Source organism: Anas platyrhynchos, chromosome Z (genome assembly GCF_047663525.1).
Source record: "Anas platyrhynchos isolate ZD024472 breed Pekin duck chromosome Z, IASCAAS_PekinDuck_T2T, whole genome shotgun sequence".
Classification (NCBI taxonomy): domain Eukaryota; kingdom Metazoa; phylum Chordata; class Aves; order Anseriformes; family Anatidae; genus Anas; species Anas platyrhynchos.
The window spans coordinates 68,634,373-68,659,957 of NC_092621.1; the positions used below are offsets into that span (position 1 = coordinate 68,634,373).

Here is a 25,585-nt window from a genome sequence, read left to right on the forward strand (position 1 = left end):
GCCTAGCACTCCGCTATTTAGAAAGGACTTTCTATCACTACTTAAACACTTTATTATAGTAATACAGAAACCAAGGCTTAGAGAGGCAAGCAGCTTATCCAGGATTATAAAACATTGCCACTAGAGACAAGGACAATATCTGAGGAAGACTGATTTTTAGGACTTTTTTAAAGCTGTTAAACAGTGTACTGTATGTAGCATGAAAAACATACCATCAGTAGTAAGGAAATTCAGATTTATGTCTTCTATTTCACTTTTAATACACATCTATCAAGGAATATTGTAGAAGGCTCAGAAGAAACACAAGATATGTGGCAGCATTGTGGTAGGAGTTCATAGCTGTATAGCAGCAATAGCTCTTTTTTCATTATTGCTTTACCTTAAAATTACTTTTTGTGTGTGTTCCATGTGTCTTTTCTGTTCTAAATATAGTTGTATGAGAATGACTTTTGATTAATGGATAGCATGCTGCCTAAGGCTTCAAAATAGTCTGCCTATTTATGTTCTTGAAAGAAAAACAGAACATGTATTTGGCTGTGGTCATGTTTACACAGACATTCAACGTTCTGAAATATCAATTAACCTTTTGAGAGTGGTGACATGTTGCTGCATGGTATTTGTGTCAAGGCACAGCCTTTGGAAGACATGAAGTGGTAAATGTTTTAGGGCCAAGTTCTTCAAAAGATTAAAGGACTGTAAATTATTTTCAGTTCTAACATGATACTTGCTACAGAAAATAAAACACTGGAAGAGACTATATAGTGCCAGAACCTTTGATAACATTGACACTTACATTATGTGAGAAGCATTTATTGGAAGGGAGGTACTTCTCCAGAACTAGCATGGAAATAAAGCTACGGCTCTCATTACTGTAGTCCTTTAGCTTCTTTCTATGTTTTCTTATCAGTAGTTTGGACATATTTAAGCTACCTTGCCACTGCAACAATAACCACTGTTTAGCTCTGTAAGCTTTCATCGACACTTATTTAAGCTTAGAGTTATGTTTAGAAAACAAAAAACAGGTGCAGGCTGGAAAACAAGGACATGGAAAAAAATGTCTATAGTTAATAAAACCAATAATAAACATGTATGAAAGCCCTTCGTATATGCTCTGTGAATCCTACTGCAAATGACTCAGAGCAACAGAAACACGAGGATGCTTCCATTTCCATTTTGTTCTGCCTGGGCTTCTGAACTTACACACAACTCTGTTCCTTCTAGTGCCCAGGGGCCACGAAAAAAGATGTTACACTGCTAAACAAACCGTGCCCTCCCTACAAACATATTGATTCTCTGTGCCCATCTATCCCTGCCCTGGAGGCAGATTCACACCAGCAAGCCATCAGTTCTCCTAATATAAGAGGATCTGATCTTTTCAGAGCTTCCCTGATACGAACTGTAATCACGATCTCCAACCAAAAGATAATTTTGCAAAGCCAAGAAAAACATCAACAGAATCCACCATTTCCCTCATCACTTTATGTCTTTACATATTATTATTTCTCTCCCACATATTTTCACCACATTCCTCCACTTTCACTTTTGACTGCCCACATACTTTACTGCAAATTAAAATGAAAACAAGGAGAAATTCAAGTAATCAGATAAGTATTACACGTTTATACACTGGTTATCAAAAATGAAGATACTTTTCCTTTCTCAATGATGAAAAGATGTATTATTTATTATTATTTATCGTATACTACTTAATGAGAAAACAAGTAAGTGTTCTTTGGCAAAAGAATTTAGGCTAAGAACATCAAGGACAAAACATCTTAACTATGCACGAGCCAGTCTATCAGAGTTAATGGCTTTGAGAGCAAGGGCAGGCTGGATGTCCAGAAGAGGCATGCTGTCGGCCTGCAGTTTCAGGACTGAGAACACAACCAGAGTGACTGAGAAACAAACTCACATTGAAATTAAAAAAAAAAAAAAAAGTATAGAACTTAATTTGAGAAAAGAAACTAGGTGGAAGAATTGAGGGGAAAAAAAAGGGAGAACTTAAAGTGGAAATAGAAATTCAGAGATTGCATAAGCACCTAAAACATCTTTTCCAATACTTTCCATTTTAGCTGTTCTAAACTCCTGGAGCAGGGCCTACTATTTTTAAGGGTGGAGAGGGAAAAGATATTTAAAGGCTCAGTAGATACTGCAGCAGAGAAAAGTATGGATATTTTTCAATTTGAGGCTTCTGAAGTGTATCAACATCACATTCCCTGCACCCACAAGGACTTTGTTTCAGTTTTAAATGGGAAACTGGAAATGGGAAATGCCTTATTTCTAGAAGGTAAAGCTATCAGAAGGTCATCCAATATCATAACAGATCATTACAGAAACCATACAAAATAAGTAGGACTGCCATCAAAACTCACTGATGTGGCAACAGCCAGCTTACTTCTCAGCACAGTGCGAACAGGATGTCATAATGCCATGCAAACCACGATTTTTCCTTCATGCGTAATCCATGATTTGGCATCTGTTTGTCTCACTGAGAGTGTTGTAGGCACTGACTTTAGAGAAAACAGCAGCAACAATGAGTAAACAAAACACTGAATCTGTGAGACTTACAGCCTGGAAACGCTGCTTGGACACATAAAACCAACAAGATCACAGCTTTTAAAATGGCCAGACATTCAGATTGTTACACGCTACAACTAAGTTTAACATATCATGAAGACCTAGTTATATGATTCACATTCTTGCACTCCATTCACTTGGCTGTATTTGCTGCTTTCAGAACACCTTGGTGTCCCTTCACAGAATATGTACTTTATTTCTGCATAACAGTGAAACATACATCCATAGTTTTCAGTTACTGTTAGACTAAAAGCAATATATTCAGAACACACACGATTCAGAACGTACAACTAAATAAAATTTATCAGCATTATACATTAAACGTGATCTAACAAGCAACTGTAGATAAACTTTCTACAGGAAATATTATGTTTCTTAATGTTTCTGGCATATCTATGATTAGAATTTCAAATAAACAAATGAGTGCATGCATTTCTAAAGGGAGAGACAGAAATGCTTATTAGCATTTAGCAAAGAGCAATAAAGACATCTCAAAATTATGAGTTACATCTAAATAGTTTTTTAAAAAGTGAGAAAAACAGAATTCCAAATTTAACATTTGTTAACAAGTCATTTGCACAGTGAATGTGGAAATAATTCTGAATTTGTAGCACTGTTCTGTAATTTTATGTTTATGGAGCTCATGAAAGCTCAGCACATGAAAGGAACAAAGCATAAACAAACCAGTATATGCAATTTTGGGAGTCTGCTACTTGCATTTTTCAGAACTGCCAAAGGGTTCCTCTCATTATATTTGGAAATGCTTGAAAACCAAAAAAAGTAATACAATTGTTCAATAATTTTGTTGGTATTTGAAGGATCCCTATTTAATGTTGTTTTCCACTGCTATATGAGAGGAAGTTTTTCACTGCCAGTTGGTTTTGGTTTAGATTTTGTTTTTCTAAAAAAAATGCAACAAAAATACCCAACAACATATGCCTTTATAGACAGCAAAAGGTTTTCATTAGCCTGAAGTTGCTAAGGGCTTGCAGAAGCTTTTCAACATGAGTGATATGGCTTGATGAGAATTTTAAAGCAAACTGGGCTTGTAGCCCACAGTCAGAATTAAGAACCAGTAAGAGTACCCTTTAAAATAACTAGATCACAGAGTTGTGATGGAGAAGAAAGTGTACTAATGTAATTACAGTATGACACTAAATCTTACTCATCCAGTTCATAAAGCACTAATCAGTTCAGTTGAATTGGCCTCTAGTGACACAGTTACTAATTTAAGCACAACTCAAAATAAATCTTACCACTCCTTCCAAAAATTCAAGTCTTGGCAAAGATCTGAGTACTTCTAATAGTACTACTTCTTCTGTGGTATTAGTGGTGCTGAAGGACTTGATTAGAAAGGACATTCCTGCTCTTGGTTACAGAATAACATCCTATGGCACAGAATAACACTTTAGATTTCCACAGCTGAGAACTAACATTCAAGCCTCTTTACATTGAGTCGACCCTCAGAAAGCCCTTTCAAGGTAGTTTACATGCATCTGTAATTACTTTCCCTCAGAGACAGGCTGATTAATTTGAGGTCAGGATGAAGGAGTGTAATTGACTTCATCTGAGTTACTTCTTTTTCTTTTTAAACATGTAATAGGAATAGAAAGCCAAAAATAACTTATTATTGACTCATTCTCTAGGGGTATCACAGAAAATACTAGTCTTCTGTGGAAAACACAGAGGCCCAAACTACTTCAGAAAAAGTGGGAAGGCTGTAGAAATTAGTTTCATGGTCCACTGGTATGTAGACCCACCCAATTCGTATTCAAATACTGTAATCCTTATTTTGAGAAGCATTTCAGTTCAAATAGTTGTGAAAACTCAAATATTACTGAACAGGAGATTATGTCTTTTATATCTCTACGAAAAAGGTCTACATACTCAATTTTATACAGCTTTTTCCACATGAAAACAAAAAAATACACAATGCAACATCATTATTTTTCAGTTACACTCTTCTCATCTATTTCTACCAATGTACATCTACAGAAGCATTATATCAGTTTACATACAAGTTCATTACATCAATAATGGAATGTTCACTTAGCTTAAAGGCTATTTTAATAAAGTCCGAAGTAAATATTGATAATTTAACATTCTAAATTCTAACCTTCTATTATTGTAGTAGTTAAGTAACTAATGCTATAGGAGAGAACACAATAGAACAAATTGATTTATACATCTGAAATGAGCTACTTGGAAAGGAAAACCTGCCAGTAATAGATGCTTTTAAAAGTAGATGTAGGGTAACTAGAGAAATAAGATTCAAGAAACAGCATCTTATCATATCAATGTGAGCAAAAACAACTAGACATTTTAAAGCGGTGCCTGGCAAATTCAGAATGTGCAGTAGATGATATGCACTCAACTATAAACTCCTTCAAAGGTTCTTTTCTTAAATGTAGTAAAAGAATGTTAGTGCAGAGGAGATACCAGAAGGACAAAACCAAGGTGTGCATTAATGGCTTTTCATGCAAGTTAATGGCTTTTCACTTAAGTTTCATAAAGTTTCTGACTATAGTCTTCTACCACATTTCAAAAAGCAATAAAAAAATTAATGGTATACTGTATTTATAAATTCATCACCCTACTGGATGAACGACTGCTGATGAGAATTTGATGATTAAGACTTTACCATATTAAAAACAGAAAAATAAACAAAGATTTTATTTTAAAAGGAAAAAAAAACCTGTTGAGTGTGTAAAATGAACTGGATTCTTCATCCAAGATTGGCGCTCTCCTAGGTGGTTACTGGTGCTAATTTCTTCTGATTTCCTTTTTTTCTTTTTTCCCTGAAAGGATCAAGTCTTATTTCTCTTCAGCAATCCTCATGTAGCACATATGCCAGAAAAAGTGACAGTTTTCAGAATTCTGAGTTCAATATCCAAAAAAACCCTCCCTCACTTCTTTAATCTTTGAATTTTAAAAAGTAAAAGATACACACCAAAACGTACCAGTAAACTTCAGAAGAAAAGAAACGAAAGAAATAATATGACATGAAATCGGTACAAGTCTAGTGCTAAGCAGCAACAACTTCAAAAGACTTTTCCCTAATTTAGGTTACTGGAGGTTTTCATCTTTACCTGTATTTTACCTGGTAAGTACCTAGCTTATAAGCAAAGAGAAAGCAACCATGACAAACATTAGAAACAGCTTCCAAATTCATAGTATTTAGAGATTCACTTTGTGGAAAAGATAAAAGTATTGTTGTACTCTGTCTGGCACTATCTGAGAACTTATGAACACAGATAGGCAATAAAGAAGTACACCAGTCTATGAGCACCTATATGGAAAAAGATAGCTGATTGGCTCGTTTACCTAGTGGAAGAACACACAGAAAGATCCAGTGGTGGAAAGATGAAGTCAGGCAGATTTTAGAGATATGATACATGTTCTTATTAGCCACAAAAAGTATGCTAGTAATTACCTGTCATTGCAAGCCTGGAAACCAGAATCAACCTCCCATTTCAAAAGCTCTTTTGCATATTAAAGAAAAAAATTACAGTTTGTATTACACAAGAAGCTAAATGAGATTTGCATAGCACACAATTCTAACCTTGAAAGAGCTATTTTGCTTGTAAAAACAGAAATGTTTCAGTAAACATTCTCAAAATGTACATTCTAAACTTTACTATTTACACTTACTTGGTAGAGAATGGAAGGGGTATGAAGGATAGGAAGATACTCACTAAAAATCCTGAAGAAACAGTACCTAAAACCTGTAAACTATTAAAAATATTGTTTGAGTGGAATATAAATAATAAAATACGAATATCCATATTTTATTATGAATAATAAAAGCAACTCTGTTGTGCTGTAGCTGGCTATTGAAATGAATCTCAGTAGGCATTGAATTATGTCTTTACTGCATCTTTCATCATTTGTGTTTCTTTGCCACTGTCTGTAATGGCACTGTATCATGCAGGTTGGCTCACAATTCATTGTGACAATGCCCATAGGGACAACACTCTCTTGTGACCTTTGTCACTGTAAGAATAATTAGTGAAACAAGAACTAAACAGAACCTGAAAGACATTTTCTTTCTGCTTAAGCCGTTTTCCTCCTTATTTTGCAGGTCTTCCAAAATCAAAAAGTATTTTTCCCTAAAATACAGCACACAGCCCCAGTTCTCCTGTTCTTTGTTGTAACAACCTTAGGATGCGTGTGTTTCAGAGAAATACTTCTATAGACTTGCCAGCATTTAAGCAGAGGGAATTTAGTATATTCACACTACAAATACATCCCTTAGCAAGACCAGTTTCTGAGAATACGGCTTTCAGAATTTTTCCCATATGGTTTCAAACAGTAAGTCAAGCTACAGAACTGACAGCTCTGTCAAGAGTTTTAGAAATGTAATTTCACTAGTTGCATTCCCACACATCATTATATTAAGTAATGCTGTCTGAATACTATAAAAAACTTCTCCTGCTTGGCAACATAGGACTATATTTTTTATTATGCATATTTTAAAGATACCACGAACAGTTTCCCAAAACAACAAGCCTGTGAGGAATTTAGGTCGACCTACCTTTTAAATCAGATAGATTTACACAGTAACAGAAAAAAAATTATACAGAACATAAGTGATTTGGGGGCTTTATTGGGTTTGTTGTTGGTGGGTTTTTTTTGCTGTTATTGTTATTTGGTTGGGGGGGTTGTTTTGTTTTGTTTTTTGGAGAAAAGGAAAATGAATCAATGGAAAATTGCCATGAGAATTCAGAGTTAACTAAAAAGCTAGCTCTTCTTCACAGAGAGGAAAAAATACTTTTTAATCTGATCCATGTGTCCTGATTTCTGAACCGATACATTACCAAAGATTTAAAAAATGGATCAGACTTGCATCAGATTTATCACTGACTCTCATTCCAAGGGCCAAATTAAGAATGCCTTCAAACAAAAAAACTGATACAAATAACATCATTCCAGCTGATTGGGATTGCATTACCCAGCAGAAATAACATGATAAAGGGACTACTGTATGAGTAAACATTCAAAGAACCAGTTAACACAATAGGAGAATACACATAATTAATAACCCTGAACAGCTGAAGATTGACTATAGTTCAGTGAATAAAAATGAAAAGATCAAGTGAGAAAATAAATACTATTAAACAGTACAGCTTTAGTTTAACTCTACAGTTTGAATTCATCTCTCAGGACAACAGAGCAGTCCACACCAAGAGATTCAAACACCTATGTTCAAAAAATAACATTTTTTCTACCAATTAGAAGCAGTGTTCAGTATGTCATAGAAAAGACTGGTATTCTTCATCTAAGCAGTATTCTGGTAAATAATCGTTCTGTTGTGCTAACAAATTCAGTTTGGCTTGTCATCTTAATGAAGCTATCAGCCAGTATACTATCACATATGTCTATTGCACAGAACTCTCAGACCCAGAAATCAGAAGACTACTACACCTTGCAGGCAATTTTGGCTTAAGAGAAACACTATAAGCACATAGATACTAGTGAAATATCTGTAAGAAGTTACTTCCCCTAACAGCTAGTGGTCTGAAGTCCAAAGCTAAGCACTGCTGCAAGCTAAATGATGCAAGCCTACTCTCCCAGAAGAGTGGTGAGCAAAACTAATTCTTAGTATTATGAAATAATAATACTGGACAGTGAGCTACCCACTAATTTTGGCCATAAATCACTCAATCCACAGCTATTCCTTCAGTTTATCTGAAAGTTCCAAGTGATTGAAGTGTAAAGCATACCTCCAAAACTGATAACCATTTTATGTTGCCTAAAAGTAGAAATGAATGGTTTGTGTCTGGACCTCCTTGTGTACAACATCACCTGTACAGGTGAGTAGAAGTCCCTCCCAAATATGCAGTGACAACCAGAAAGCCTCTTTTTAATAGTATGAAAGAAAAACATATATATTATAAAGCCACTACAAAAAACAATAATATTTTATGTAAGCTCATTGAATATTGTATTCATATTAGTTTCTTTCAAAATACAGCAGAAATGTCAGAGACATATCAGAAAGGATTACAAGTAGACTTCCACAGAATGACAGAGTAAGAAATCAAATGATGTAGATTTAAAGAAAAACAACAAAAAAGCACTATTCTTTACTACTTCTCATAATAAAAAAGCAATACCAATTAAATCAAAAGCTAACAGGCATACTGTTGTTTTGTTTTTTTTTTTAAAATGAATACATATCACTTTAGCAAAGTTGCACTCAAGTGGTAAAAAATCAGAAATCCTGCCAGTACACAATCTGAAACCTCTGTGTTTATTAAGCAGGATATTTCACAAGTGGTAAGCAATCAGTGTTAGGGATGTAAGAGAGCTTCTAAGTCACGAAGCGAGGCAATTTTCCATCAAATAGGTTAACTTCAGTATTCTACTGCTACACTTCCAGCTGAGGTGCCAAAGGCAGGAGACACAATGAACAGATTTTCTCATTCCATACAGTAGCTCCTAAATTCCTAGAATCTGAATCAACAATGAAACTACAGGGCACAAGATTTGACCAAAAACGCATCATTGTGAATTCAGCTTCATCCATAAACAGAGCGTGAATAAATGTGAGTCTGAAAACCAAAGAAATTAAAAAAATAAATTCAAGATTCCTGTAAAAAGCAAACATCGATGTTATCTTCAAAAAGGAGGAATCAGGGAACTATGGGCCAGGAAGCCACATTTCAATCCTTGGGAAAGTGATGGAACAGCTAATCCTGGAAGCCATTACCAGGTGCATAAAGAACAAAAAGGGTGACCTGAAGTAGCCAGCATGGGTCCACAATGGGAAAGTCATGCCTGAGCAACCTGATAAGCCTTTACAGTGAAACAACTGGCTTGGTAAACAAGGTAAAAGCAGTTATATTGTTTACTTTGACTTCAGAAAGGCTTTCAACAACATCTCCCCTAACGCTTTAGCAGAGAAGTTGATGAAGTACAGGCTGGATGAGGAGACAGTAAAACAGACCAAAACAGCCCTGAATGGCCAGGCTTTGAGGGTGGTTATCAGTAACGTGATGTCTAGTTGGAGGTCAGTAACTAATGGTGTACCTAAGGGATCAATACCGGATCCAGTCCCGCTTTAACTTCTTTGATAATGATCTGGCTGATGGGGAGGGGAGGAACATACCTGCAGCAAGTCAGCAGATGACAAAAAAATGGGAGGAATGGTTGAGATGCCAGAGGGTCGGGCTGCCATCCAGAGGGATCTGAACAGGCTGGAGAGATGAGCTGGCAGAAGCCTCTTGACATTCAACAAGGGGAAGTAACAAGCCTTGCACCTGGGAAGGAACAACCCCAGGCACCAGTACAGGCTGGGGGCGGGAGGGGGGCAAGCAGCTAGAAAGCTACTTGGCAGAAAATGGCTTGTGGGTCCTAGTGGTCACCACATTGAGCGTGAGCCTTCAACACACCCTTCCTGCAAAGAGGGCCAGTGGTGTCCTGAGCCTGCATCAGGCAAAGCATTGCCAGCAGGTGAACAGACACGATCGTTCTCCTCTACTCAGCACTAGTGAATGCACACCCAGGAGTGCCAGTTCCAGTTCTGAGCTCCCCAGCACATAAGAGACATGGACATACTGGAGAGAATCGAGCAAAGGGCCATGAAGATGATGAAGGGACTGGAGAAGAGAAGGCTTAGGGAGATCTTATCAATGTATATATGAAGACCTGAAATGGGGGGTGCAAATATCCTCCTCCCTGCAAGAGCAAGGCTCTTTTCAGTTATGCCCAGTGCCCAGACAAGAATCAATGGGCACAAACCAAAACACGAGAAGTTCCCTTGACCATCTGGATACACTTTTTTTTTTTTACTGTGAGGGTGCTTGAGCCCAGACTGGCACAAGTTGCCCAGAGAGGCTATGGAGTCTCCATCCTCTGGATCTTCAAAAGCCACCTAGGCACGGTCCTGGACACAGTCCTGGGCAGCTTGCTCTGCGTAGCCTTGCCTGAGGACCAGATGGCCTCCAGAGGTCCCTGCCAGCCTCAACTATTTTGCAATTATGTTGGTGGCAAGTATGAGGAGAGAACTGTCACTTCCTTTTGCCATATATACATATTCCTTCTGTGGGAGAAGTGAGCAAACTGGGAATTTGCACACAGCCACATAAACAAGTTTGTAAAGTACTTATATATGGAGGGCACATTTATGGGACCAGGTCTTTTATACAATGTTTTAAACATATATACATTCCAGAGAGTATTAGTAGTTAGATACACCTCTTTAAAGAAGCTAACATAATCTCTAAATCAATCTGAAAATCTAAATTGTAAAACCAATCTAAAAAACAATCAGTCCCTAAGTGTTTTCCAGTATTTCAACTTTTTTAAAAAGTAGTTCAAGAGATACTGATGAAAATTTATAGTGTTTGCTGCTACAATATATCTTAAGACAATACTTAGCCCACTATTTCTCAATGTGCACCAAGATAACATAGCAAATATGTGCTAATATACAACTACTTACAGAATACAGAGGGGAATAAATGAAAGCCTTGTGCAGCCATCTACTACACTCATAGTCTTATGAATCACCTTGTAGTGTCTTATAAGGAGATCACTAGTTCCTGTTCTGTTATCCCTAAATATTTCCTCCTACATGCCTTGTTAGCAGAAAAAAAATAAAAAAAATACTGTGCTTTAGCAATTAGCTCTGTGAATTTAATCCTTTGGCTATGGAAATGCTCTCTTGAACTTCATAGTCTTTCACTACACTGAAGTCTACAGAATAAAGACTTCACAGGTTTTTCAAAACATACTGAGAAAGTATATTCAAGCAGTTCAATTAAACTACACCTTAAGGCATACATTCATACTTGAGCTGATACTCAACTTGTAATCCAGGCTAGTTATGTAAATAATGTTAAAAGAAAAAGCGAATGACACTGTATTTTTATAGTTGCTTTTGTGCAAGCGTAATTACAAATGACAGTTTAAAACTACGTTCTATGGGATGTAAAGCACTAGCAAGTGTTATTCCATTACATGAGATGGTGGTGAAGGCACAAAGAGTCTCCAAAGCCATAAAACACACCAGAAGTATTGTATGTTGCAGGCCTCACACAAAACTGCAGATGCAAACACAGAAATGTCATCCCCGAAGGAAGTCACAGAAGGACCACAGGTGCGAAGGGTACAAGTTCTAGCATAGCTAGTATTCCAAATAAATGATGACCAAAGTTGCTTGCACTAGATTCTCATTTGTTGAAAACCAAGCAACAAAACAGAGATCACTGCATAGTTTGTCTCAAGAAAATTCTTGTGCAGTACTTTCAGAATTACCTCCCATTCTGAGCACATGTTATATTCTGAGTAGTTAACCGTACAAACTTATAATTCCACTTTGTTTTCAGATTGCTCACTTCTCTCAAATGGAAAGTCATACTTACCTATACAATCAGCGTACCTCTGACCATTTAAACTCTGAAAGTTGTATGCTTGGCAATGGTAAATATTATTAAAAAAAATAAAATAAAATAAAATAAAACAGAAGCCAAAAATATTATGTGCAACTCTTCTTTTTTGGTGTATGTGTTATTATCAGCCATTTTCTTGGTTAGTTTCACGAGTTAGTATATTTTTCTTATGTGCAGAACTCTACAAGTTGTGTGTCTAAAATTACCCAGTTTTTCAAATGATCAAGTTTAAGTACTTGGAAAAAAATCAACTGCAATGCAATCGTGTATATCTTTAGACTTTGTCACTGACATGCCTTGTCTTCCCAAAATGTGCATTTTACACCCAAAAGTTTAAAAGCTGCTACAAACTATGTTCTGATTTTGTCAGTGTACCATGTATTCCTTATCTATCAAATTTATTTCCTATGTACTTTTCACTAAACAAATCATAGAGTAACAAACTCAATCTTATACTAGCAAGATATATAGCAATAATAAAAGTAAAGCAAGAACAATTAGGTTCAACAGTTTTGTGGAACTATTTGATCCTGTCTGACACTGATAGTTTTGTATACACATCTCGTAATGCAGCTGAAGGCTTATTAAGAATCACCATATGTTATACCTGCTCACAGATGTGTACATTTACACCTAAAGATACAATGAAACTTCACTACCCTGACCACATTTATCCACTACCTAATAAGTACCCTTCTTGTTTTGTTTTTCAGCACCTTGACTTGTCATCAATTTTGTATTTTAGACTTCTTGCTTTAAAACACAGCTATATAGCTTTACTCTCTTAAATTAAAAAAATAAATAAATAAATTACCTTCTGAGGGGTCAAAACCCTCTGCCTGAACTTTTCAATTGTATCTTGACCTGCAGCTGCCCATGCACTGGCAAACGCTTCAGCTTTGTCTTGATCCAGGTGAATACTTTGCAGCTGTTGTTGCAGTGAAGCAGGCTTCAGATTGTGATAAACTGCCTGTATGAATGAAAAATAACTGCTATTGTTGAAGTATTGTTCTACAAATTGTGCCAGCAAAATTCTACCACAGATGGCCATCATATCCACCCAAGATTTTTATTAGCAACTCTACTGTGGGACTGCAAATACCCTGTTCATATTAACCCTTTCACTGAGCAGAGCGTAACTATCCCAATTATATCTCAAAGTGCAGTATTACAAATGAGTCTCCTCAAGACAGACAAACTATGAAAAATGTATATGTAGACTACATCTCAGTATACCTCTATATTTCTCCACTGTAAATATGCTAAAGCTGCCATCACTGAAAAAAAAAAAAAAAAAAAAAAGGCTTCCAACTGTGATCAGGAAAAAAGGACAGCTTTTCCCAATTACACCCACATTAGCATCGATTTTACTGATAAACATTCTATATCATAGACTGGCCTCCACTTTAAAAACAGGACTCCATCAGCCTCTCAAACTCCCCTATTCCTCCCCTCCCCCCCCCCACCCCCCCCCCCAAAAAAAAAAAATCAACACATACAGCAAAAACCATGCAGCAGCCTTATTTCTGTGGGTCCATATAGATCAAAAGGCTATTAAAAAATGTATGCTTTGACAAAACAAGCAGCTATTTAAAAAAAAAAAAATCAGTTGGAACATAGAAGTGTCCTCATGTAACATGTATCACACCTGAGAATCTTCTTTGGACTGATCAGTACTTTTTTTTTTTTTTAACTGAAAAAAACAGTAAGACCTGGAACGCATAACTACTCTTTCTATCCACCTGCAGTAATTATACTAAAGTAGACAAATTAAATTAAGAACAGAGAATAATACAGGTAAACTCCTGTCTGGCTGAGATGAAATTTCGAAATTCCAGTCTGGATGTGACCAGTGTTTCTTTTAACTTCTCATGCATTCACTGTCTGTTTGTTCTCTTTTTAATATCGTGGAATATGTTAACCAAGCTAACTCATGTTAAATTGACATGTGCAGGAAAGGACGATTCACATCTCATGGCATACCTGATTGCCATCTGCATGCCCAACACAGACTGCACTCACTGTACTTGCATGGTATTGTATCAACAACACTGCAGCTGTCTCAACCTCTAAGATAAAGTTACCTATTTAAAATGTCGTATCTTGGCAACCCACCTGAGTGGTGGCTGAGTGGCAAACCACAGTAGAAACAGTGGGACTGTGTAAAAGTCCCCTAGCTGTACACCATGCGGTCACCTACTCATACAGACACTAGAACTACAGCTCTTTTACTGCTCACCTACAAATAAGAGGAAAGACTACACCTTATTACCAGTATTTCCCTCACAGCCATACAGAGGCGGTTTCCATCGCCTTTATTTACTTTATTTAGAAACTCATCCCACAAATGCAGTGAGTCCAATTCAGATCAGCAAAGTGTGCAAACTAAAGCTGTAAAATCATGCCCACAAGATATGCATAATTTACTACAGATACGTGTTTTCACAAATTACTTTTTAGCTTCACATCTATATCTTAAATCCACAATGTGATAAAAAATATATATTTAAAAATTGACAATGATAAAAATGATGTACCTGCTCCAAAATGAATGATATAGTTTCAAGAACTAGATGAAGATCCTGCTTTTCCAATGAAAAAGCGATTTGAAGTTTTTCTTCTTCCTCTTCACTGAAGCTACTTTCAGCCTGAAGCACAAAAATAGTTACTGCTGACATTCCATTTGGCCGCCATAAACATATTTGCCCAAAGAAAAGCTTTCTCCACATTTTTATAAGCATAGTATTTGTCCTGTTTTTCTAAATGGATAAAGTAAAGCCCTTCTCCAGTAGAAAAAGACAACGTAATACAATGTTTTATCTCAATGAATATGAGATTTACACGATACTGTGGGCTTTTATCACAATCAATTTAAAAACACCACAAGAAAATGCTTTCTACTTAACTTGAGAGCTACTAAGGAAATGCATATCTTTTGACTACATCAGATTGTCTCCAATAAACTTTTACAAGTAAAAGGAAGAAAAGTAAGAAGTGCACTATTCCAAAGAAAACTGAAGGCAAAGCAGTTTTGTAGTTACTTATGCAGGCTTCTTCCACTCCAGATTCTCCTTTTGAAAAATGCCTACGCTGTTACAGAGAAAATGAAGCCCTAATGTAAGCTGTTTTGAAAGTCAGATTTCAGTACAATCTATAGCACACCATATTACTGAATATTACTAAGAACGTGCTGTACTTTTAAATACAGCAGTTATGTTTATTATACTACAGTAAATTAAAGAGTAATTTAAATGCAGATATTGTCATCTTTTCAAATGTAATTACTAATAGTTGATGCTACAAACATCAAAACACCATATTTAGGCCACTTAATAAGCCAAAACTGCAAAGCTCCACAAAAAAAAAGCAATTGAGCTGTCAGAATAAACAAAATGAGGCAATTACAGAAAAAAACTTCAGTGATTAGAGTTTGTAGCAAGAATATCAAAATGGAAATGTTATTTCAATCATTAGAAACCACACTGCAATATCAGCAGCATGCAAGCTAGTAATTTTGGTAGGGAGAAATCGGGAATCACAGCAAATAATCCAAATAGCCCTTACAGCCTCGGAGCTATGACCTGTAGTAAGGTTTTATTTTCTGCCAGCGCTACTTCTAACCTGTGATGTTTTAGTGTTTATGTGTACGTAAAGCAGATTGTGTTTGCTTTCTTATTTCTTTCTAAACAATAAAAAATAATAAGGGAATATGCAAAATGTGACACTGAAATATATATATTTATTTATAAATATATATATTGTGTATATATGTATATATTTATATGTACATATAAACAAATACATATATTCATACGTACATATATGTGTACATATATATGCACATATGTATATATATGTATATATTTATGTTTATATGTATATATTTATATTTATGTATATATATACATATATATACATATATATACACACATTCTTCCATATATATGTGTGTATATATATATATATGTATATATACAATATATATATATATATGTGTGTGTGTGTGTGTGTGTATATATACACATATATATGGAAGAAATCCTCAACAAAATCATTTCTGTTTTAACACTTTGCTCGTTGTTTCCCCCTGCAACATTTTGTGTCAAAACCAGATTTAAACTCCACTTGACTTTTTGACCGTGGGGCGAAACGGACTCCTGACGTTCCTTCTGCCACGCCGCTGAAAGAAGTGAACGAAACCAGCAAAAAACACAACAAAACCTGGCAGGAAAAGCTGACAAAAGCGCCTGTTTGCGGCTTCTTTTCGACCTCACCCCTCCCCAGGCTCTGGCCCACGGCCACAGCACGGCCCGGGGAGGTGGGGGGGGGATGGAGAGGGGGCGCCCACCGGAGCGGCCCCTCCTGCGGGCACAGCCCCGGCCCCGGACCCGTCCATGGGGACCCCTCCCGCCCGCCCCGACCTTCAGGTGCAGCTTCTGCAGCAGGCGGGACAGCAGCCGCGGGAAGCGGCCCGGGTCCACGGCGTTCAGCAGCGACACGGCCCGGCGGATGCTGCGGGGAAGGAGAGGAGGAGATGAGAGGAGAAGGAGGGGGGGGGGGGGGATGGTCGGCGGGTCCCGCCCCGGTGGCGGTGGCGGTGCCGGGCAGCCGCTACCTGTCGGTCTCCGGCACGACGGGCGCCGCCATGGCTGCCGCTGCCGCCCCGCCCCGCAACGGCGGCGCGGTGGGGCCAAGCGCCGCCCGGGGCGGTGCCGTGAAGGGGCTCCGCCGGGGGGAAATGGCGGGAGGCGGGGTGGGGGCGAGGGGTGGGCGGGATTTTAGTGGTAGATGATAGGATCGTAGGATCGTTAATGTTGGAGAAGCCCTCCGAGATCATGTGGTGCAACCATCGCCCTGCTACCAGTGTCACCCACTAAACCATGTCCCCAAGCACCACATCCAGCCTCTCCTTGAACACCCCCAGGGACGGTGACTCCACCGCCTCCCTGGGCAGCCTGTCCCAGTGCCTGACTGCTCTTTCTGAGAAGAAATGTCTTCTCATTTCCAACCTGAACCTCCCCTGGCACAACTTGAGGCCATTCCCTCTGGTCCTATCACCAGTTACCTGTGAGAAGAGGCCGACCCCCAGCTCCCCACACCTTCCTCTCAGGTAGCTGTAGTGAGCAGTAAGGTCACCCCTGAGCCTCCTCTTCTCCAGACCAAACAACCCCAGTGCCCTCCGCCTGGACACGCTCCAGGACCTCCATGTCCTTCTTGTAGTGAGGGGCCCAAACCTGCACACAGCACTCAAGGTGCGGCCTCACCAGGGCAGAGCACAGGGGGACGATCTCCTCCCTGCTCCTGCTGGCTGCACTATTCCTGACACAAGCCAGGATGCTGTTGGCCTCCTTGGCCACCTGGGCACACTGCTGGCTCATGTTCAAGTGAGCATCGACCAGCACCCCCAGCTCCTTTTCCTCTGCACAGCTTTCCAGCCAATCTGCCCCAAGCCTGCAGCGCTGCATGGGGTTGTTGTGGCCAAAGTGCAGGACCCAGCACTTAGCCATGTTGAACCTCATCCCATTGTCCTCTGCCTGAGAGGGACCTGGACCCAACCTGCCCAGGTCCCTCTGCAGGGCCTTCCCACCCTCTGGCAGAAGGTCAGCTGAGATTTCAGCCATGGCCTGTGCAGATGGGGGCCTCCTTAAACCATTGTCAGCATGAGAGGAGCAGCAGCCCTGGCTGTACCCAGCTGGAGCTTTGCAGTGAGAGTTCCTGGCTGAGGGCTGGTGTCCTAACTCTTACCAGAAGGTGGACCTGCAGTCTCTTACTAAAGGCAGCAACATTTGTCATGCTATTGTTCTGGGCTGAAATGTAATTATGGTCAACTATTTCATCTGTTTTTCTTTATAGAGCACTGAAAAGGCACTACTCTTGTGATAAATTTGTTTGGCTGGAAAATAAAAATGAGTATTTCATTCCATGCTGAATAACGTAAGTTTGTGTTCTAGGAAGTATCCCCGGAGAACAGAATTTTATGAACATTGTTCAGTCAAAACGAGCAAGCGAGACTGCAAGTCTAGACAATTGCTTACTTATTTTTAAAAAGTTCTAGCTGATGCAGGTATGGTATGTGCTACTCGGGTTTGCTGCCAGTTCTCTGCTTTTATAAATGTATATATAAGTTGTAATATTTTAAAGTGCTTTCTTTCACGCTTTGCTGCATCAAATGAATGTTTGAAATGAGTAGCCAAAACAATAAGCATTAAAAAGTTATCTGGACATGATCCTGAGCAACCTGCGCGACCTGGACCTGCTTCACACAGGAGGTTTGACTAGAGACCTCTGGAGGCTGATGTGATTCTGTGATCAAAGACTCAGTGACGGGAATAAGATGACTTGATTGGAAATAATAAATAATGAAGTGAACCTGAGGTGGTACTCTCAAGTGCACAATTAAATGTTTTTTTCTTCATGCCTTTTTTTCTTAAAGGGTACCAAACGTGTAGAAAATAAATAACACACAGCAATGAGTACTACAGGCTACTACAGGCTACTGCCAGAAAGGCATTATTTATTCATAAAAATAAATTATAAAAAGTCATGATGACACGTACATCCATTCATTTCTTGTTGCTTTGCACACATCTGTGATACATTTTTCAATGTGAATAATAGATTTTTTTTCACTGAGCTAGTGAAATTACCCAATTTAACATATTTTATGAGTTTCCTTAACTATCCGTATAGTTAAAACAAATTTTGACCCCTAATGTTCCATTTAGACATGCAAATGAATGTTGTGGGGCCTATTAGATTAATCTGCTCAGATCCTATGACAAAATCTTAAGCACAGTGACTGAGATTTCAGAGCATTTAACTGCCAATGAGAGTTAGGAATCTTACTGCAATAAAACTGTCTTGAAAAGCTCAGGCTCACCTGCTTTGCATTTCCAGAAATTGAGCTGTGTATTCTGTTTTTTCACAAATATTGAACAAACCTTTGTGTTACTTTCCTATGGTTTATTTTACAGACTTTTCTCATCACCTAACTGTTAAGCTAGAATGCATTTAGGTATCTCTTTCTGACATGATCTCTTTTTAAAATACTTGTATGACTATCAGAGATAACAGACTATATAGACCATGAAAAGGATGTAAAGTTAGGAATTACAGAATACTTTCTACACTAGGTTATTTAAGCATTGTAATGTATTGCATAAGGTAGTTTAAAAAGTTCTTTCATTAGAGGTTTTAAAGCATAGAGAGACAAAAAACCTGTCAAGACAGGTGGGCAGTAAAAATGTAGAATGTGAGTAAAGGTTATCTAGTATTGAGGATAACAGGCTCTTGAAAGCCTACCAGTACCTCTTTTCTTTGAGCATATAATTTGCTCTGTTTTCTTGTGTCCTTTTGGTCCACTTTTAGTGCCACAGGCTGTTATTTGCAGTGTCATTCTGTTCATTTTCAGTTACCACAGTTATTTTTCCTTATTTCCACAATTCTAAAGGTTCTTTACAAAAGTGTTTGGAACTCCTTCAGGATATGATTTGTACAATGTCCCTGACATTTACTGACTAAATAATTGTCCTACAACTCAGTGAAAATAAAATAGTAATGTTTCACATCAATTTTCATTTGCTAACTATTATCTCACAGGTGGCTTAAGCAATTTCAGTTAGCAAACTATAAAATTGTGTGGCAGGAATTGAATTTGGGTTTTTACCTAATATTAAATAGCACAATTCTGCAAATCTTGTTGGAGAAAAAAATAAAATAAAATGTATTTTAAGTGTTTCAGTTAGATCATGTCTGTCGGAAATAAATAATTCCCTGTTGCTGGCTATGACTGTTACCATTAAGAAACAATGTGCCATTCTTTCTATGCCATTATTTGAGTTCCACTGAGTGAGTAATCTCGTTAAAATCAACAGGGTTCTGCTCAAATTGAATAAGGGTGGGGGACTCTCACTTTATCAGTCCTATGTGTCAGTTTATTATATACTATTTTTATGCTTATATGTGAACACTCACATCTATTCATGTGAACGGAGTAAAATTATTTGGATCGTGTCGTCACTCGCAACAGAAATCAGAGTTGCACAGCCTACTCCTTTAATGAAATGCAACTGTGAGTACACAGGAGATTTGGTCATGGACAATGGACTTCGATTTATTCCATTATAACATGAACAGACATGATCCTGTAAGGGAACAGCATTCATACATTTGCACCTGAGTGGAGGTAAAAGCAGGTCAGTATTGGCATGGTCAGGCTAGTGGGTAAAAAATATATTTCCCTCTACAAATAATAGGATGGAAAATCTTTCGATGGTTCATGTGAAGATTATAAACTAGAGTTAATGGAATGTAACTGTGGCCTTCTAGCATATTTAAAATTGTTAGCTTAGACTTGATGTATCCATTTCTCTAACAGAATGGAATCAAACAAAATCATCCACTGAAACAATGTTATAAGATTATGAAAAACATGTTAAAGGAAAAGCTACAATCAGTATTGCTCTTACTAGCTAAGAAATTCAGCAGAGCTTCAACAACTGTAATCAATTTGGTGCAAATATTTATTTAAGGCATATTTAAATATCTAGAAAGTATCAATCTGTATTTCTTCAGTCAAGTTCTTCTGGTTTTCCCACTGAATTCTATCAACTCTATATTCTACTTTCATTTGAATGTATATAAAGTTCTGTTGTGCTCTTTTAGGAGGTTAAAAAGACCATGGAAACTATCTGGAAAAGATTTCAAAGTACTTTTAAAAAAAAATTTATGGGTTTCTGTGTTTGCATGAATCAGAGGCTGGCAAATTATAGAGTTACTTCAACAAATGCTGGCACATACTAATGTAAGTTCAATAATGCCATGGACTCATTTTTCTCTAAATAATGCAATAGAATTGAATGGCGCTGTGCCAATATGCAGAAGTTCATTTGAAGGCAGGAGGAACAGTTTAGTGGTTGGACATTGTGACTGAAGTATCTAGACTTTCTGCAGTCACAGGTCTGACATCTCCCAGGACTAACTGTCCATCATTTTGAAGCACTAAAGGTAATCCAAGTACCAGTCACTTTACTGCAGTTACCTAGAATCAATCAGGTCTTAAGGCAGACAGGAATCCTGTAGCACTTCATACAAGATTTGGGAGCTTGCTTTGGGGAAAAAAAAAATATCTCAGTTTTCTGCCTATTGTTTTAAAGTGGTAAAATCTGTTCCATTCCGAGTGTTTATTTCATTTCATGCTAGTATACATATATAACTGTAGATGAATACTCATGGAGTCTTTAAATCAGATGAGTTATACATAAATAAAAAATAAAAGTTGGTTTTGAGTGTGCAACTCTGCAGGAAGGATTTGCAAGCATTGTACAAGGAAAAGTCAGCATTATTTTGCCATGTATCAGTATGGAAACAGATGAACACACAGAAGTTATGGCCTTCCTACAGCTGTCTATCTGTAAACCCTTGTGTTGCAGTACTTAGCGGTGACATTGTCCTTTGATTTGAGAGACAGTTTTAGTCTGCCTTCTTATCACAGAGTCATAGAATATCCTGAGTTGGAAGGAACCCACAAGGATCATGGAAGTCCAACTCCTGCCTCTGCACAGGACCACCCAGAAATCAGACTGTATATCTGAGAGCATCATCCAAATGTTACTTGAACTCTGTATGGTTCAGTGCAGTGACCACTGCCCTAGGGAGCCTGTCCCAGTGCCCGACCACCCTCTGGGTGCCGAACCTTTCCCTAACCCCCAGCCTGACCCTCCCCTGTCCCAGCTCCATGCCGTTCCCTCAGGTCCTGTCGCTGTCCCGAGAGCAGAGCTCAGCGCCTGCCCCTCCGCTCCCCTCCTGAGGGAGCTGCAGGCCGCCATGAGGCCTCCCCTCGGCCTGCTCTGCTTGGGCTGAACAAACCAAGGCACCTCAGCTGCTCCTCATACACCTTCCCCTCCAGACTTTTCAATGTCTTTGAAGCCCTCCTTTGGACACTAACAGTTTTATGTACTTTTTATACTGTGGTGCCCAAAAACATGCGTAGTACTCGAGGTGGGGGTGCACCAGCATCCTCAGAGCAGAACAGGACAATCCCTCCCCTTGACTGGCTAGCAATGTCATGCTTGTTGCACCCCAGGGTATGGTTATCTCTTGTGGATCCCAGGGCACACTGCTGACTCATATTCAACTTGCTTCTGACCAAAACACCCAGATTCTCTTCAGATTCCCAAGATGATTGAAAAATAGTGGAGAGATATGTTGCAATACCATCAGCCAGCTCTCTGAGTACCCTGGGACGAATCCCATCAGTCCCCATGGACTTCCATGCATCCAGCAGGAGAAGCAAGTCCCGCGCAAGTTTGGGCTTGGCTGGGAATTTACTGTAGTCACAGTCCTCCAGCTCAGGGCACTTGGGATCCCAGAGCACATCATTGGTGTTGAAGACAGAGGTGAAGAAGGCAAAAAAGTGAATAAGGTAAAGGTCTCTGCTTTATCTATTTATCTCTGTTTGTGAGGTGACAGTCCTTATCACGTAACAGAGCAATGTTTGCTGTGGTTCTCCTTTTGCTGGTAACATATATTTAAAACAAAACAAAACAAACAAAAAAACAAAAACAAAAAATTTTTATTGTTCTCCACAGTACTGGCCAGTTTCAACTCTAATTGAGCCTTGGCCGTACAAATTTTCTCACCCTTATCTATCACCTACAGAGGCAAACAGCATCTTACTAGTCCTCCCATGTTGCGTGACCTCACTTCCAGTGGCTGTGCACTCTCTGTTTCTACCTAAGCTCTAGAAGATCCCTGCTCTGCCTGACCAACCTTCTGCCCTGCCTGCTTGACTTTCAACATTTTGAAATTGCCTGTTCCTGTGCTCTGAAGAGGTAGTACTTAAAAACTGACCAGCACTGATGGACTTTAAGGCCCTCAAATGCAGTTTCCCAGGGGACCTTATTAACTGTTCCTTGAGCAGCCTGAAGTCTGCTCTCCCCATATCCAGGGTTGAAGTTTTGGTGGCAGTTCTCCTCCTATCGCCAAAGATTTTAAACTTGACTACTTCATGGTCACTTTGACCAAATAACCACTGATTGCCACTTTACCAATGAAACCTTCTCTGTTCACAAGCAACAGATCTAGGAGGGCACCTTTCCTACTTGTCTCCCTAAGTACTTGTACCAATAAGTTATTATCCTGGTGTTTTGGGAACATCCTGGACCCATGTGTATTAGCTGTGTGGTATTCCCAGTAAACATCTAGCAAGCTGATGTAACCCCTAAGGACAAGGGTGGCTGATCTATAGGTATCATTGAGTTCCTTAAAAATGATTCATCAGTGTCATCATCCTGGCTGGGTGGTCTATAGTAGACTCCACAACAACAACCCCTTTATTAGCTCTGACCTAGGCCTGAGGGAAGCAGAAGACTTCCCCATGGGTTGGATCCAGACAGCACATTGGGCCCTCTGTTCCTCTCAGAAGGGACTCCTCTATGAGAGTAACCTTTCTTTTCCTCTTGATGGAGATTGTTGCAATACAGGGGATAGACTGACTTATTCAAAATTCCCATCTTCTAACTCGTCTGATAAAACCTCAAGGGGTCTTTCTCTTTAGCACACCTTCACGTCCAAAGGCATAATACTTAATGGCTTTGACTTTCACTGTGGCCACTTTGAGCCACATAATAATAGTTTTATTAACATTTTGTTTAGATTGGCTGTTGTTTTGGAAGCAGCTCTAAGTATTCCTTGCAATATGCAAGGAGAGCTGCTTTTTGTTGTTGTTGTTGTTGTGTTTTGGTTTAGTTTTGTTGGCTGGTTAGTTTCTTTTTTTTTTTTCCTTTTTTTTTACTCACAGCTGTGACAACTTATTATATCTAAAAGTATAGAGAAATTGTTGAATGCTGCTTGTCTTCAGTGTCTGTCTAGCTTAAAGTCTAACTGGAAAATGAGGCAAAACAGCAAGGTTATGTTCATAGCTCTATAGCTCTATCTATTTCTCGGAATTTTCAAGTTTAAAAATGGCAGAGGATGTGCAGTAGAGTCTTCAGAAAAAAGGATCTCAATAGCACAATGCTTAAGCATGTGGGAAGTTAGTGGAGAAAGAACATCTTTACCTTCACAAAAATTGTACAGGAGCACATTATTCATTTATATGACATATACTTCCCTGCAGTGATAACAACTAAGAAAGCAGAAGGTGAATATCTACTTCCAGATGCACACCAACTGTCAGTCAAGAGAAATAGACTGGAAGCTACAATGAATTCAGATTAAATTGAATCAATTTTTAGGCAAGAGACAAACAGATGGTATCTTAGGTAGGCTATACTTTGATGTGTACCTGTGCTTTCATCTTTCCTTAAACTGCTGTGGGATCACTGGTGAGCAAAAGCAGACACATGGACAAGGAGCAGATATGCTAAGTAAACTGACAGTATCATGAACTGTTTAACCTGCATAATCTAGAGAGAGAAGGAATGACAGACCTCATGGAACAGTTCATTGATCTGCCTCCCCTTATCATTTTAAGTACTAGCTTTCTAAAACAAACCCATTCCTTAAGGAAAAACATTCTGTTTAGACTGACAAGGTAAAAGGATGATCTAGTGTCATCTGGAGAGCAGGCATTTTCATAAGAGGCTGAGAAATGTCCTCTGCCTTTTCTGCTAGTGGATTTTATTTGTAACCACGGTGTCATCCAGTGTGGCATAAGGTAATTGCTTAATGGCAGCTATCAGATGTGGGAACTTTGTAATTTTTATATACATGCATCTACCACTAAATTTCACAACTAGTATAAGCATAAGCTGACTCCTGATGTTGGCTGGGATAGAGTTAATTTTCTTCATAAAGGCTCATGTGGTGCTGTGCTTTGTATTTGTGGTGAAAATATGGTTGATAACATAGCAATGCTTCAGTTGTTGCAGAACACAGGGCCAAGGACTTTTCAGCTTGTGGTGCTGCCCCACCAGAGAGGAGGCTGGAGGTGCACCAGGAGCTGTGAGTGAGCAAGTGGCTGTGTGGAGCTCAGCCGCATGGTAGGGCTGAACCACAACAGTGACAGTCTTCTTCTTCTTTCCTTTCTGCCTCCCTTCCTCCCTCCCTTCCTTCCTTATTCTTCCTGTGTCTGAATGTCCTAATAGTGGTTATATTTGTTCACAATCAGCTGCCAACTTGGAAATAAGGGAAAAGTTAGTAGGGCCATTCCTTGCTACAATAAGGAGTCACTCCCAAACCTCAACAGATGTGCCTCTGCATCTTTCTCCCATTTTCATTATCCCTATCCTGGGTCTCACTTCTGATTTTTGCAGATTTTCGTTCTTGTTTTTGTGTTTGTTTTTTTGATATTTTCAAGGTTGCATTGAATGTGTTAGTGACAGAGTTCTCACCCTTTGCATTTGGCCGTGATTCTGAGGGAGTGTGAAAACATAAAGCAAAATTAATTAATTCAATAACGGGATTCTGAATACTTACACATGGTGTTTAATCACATTACACATATAATTTAAAATGTAACTTTACCACAGGAATTCACTTGAGAAACATTTTTATTTATTTTTTTTTGCCTCTAAGTGGAAAGAAGAGCTCGCTCAAATCTGTCCAAATTATTTTAAAGAAAGTCTGACATCTTCCTGCCATCTTCATGTTCTTCAACAGCTGCTTCTTCT

The 25,585-nt window shown here is 38.6% G+C and overlaps 1 protein-coding gene across 11 annotated transcripts in view; it reads right to left on the reverse strand.

The window, feature by feature from the left end:
* COMMD10 (COMM domain containing 10) overlaps positions 1–16,741 on the reverse strand; it is a 152,134-nt gene extending 135,393 nt beyond the window's left edge. For 5 of the 11 annotated variants that reach the window (XM_072031601.1, XM_027446586.3, XM_027446585.3 and 2 more), the window contains exons 1-4: positions 16,588–16,741; positions 16,394–16,484; positions 14,510–14,620; positions 12,787–12,942 (exon numbers count right to left, since the gene is read on the reverse strand). In XM_072031601.1, coding sequence (XP_071887702.1) covers positions 12,787–12,942; positions 14,510–14,620; positions 16,394–16,484; positions 16,588–16,619 — 390 coding nt within the window. In that variant the 5' untranslated portion in view covers positions 16,620–16,741. The remainder of the gene's footprint in view (positions 1–12,786; positions 12,943–14,509; positions 14,621–16,393; positions 16,485–16,587) is intronic. The other 6 variants (XR_011806022.1, XM_072031605.1, XM_072031604.1 and 3 more) reach the window with 3 other exon arrangements.
* Positions 16,742–25,585: the final 8,844 nt, after the last annotated feature.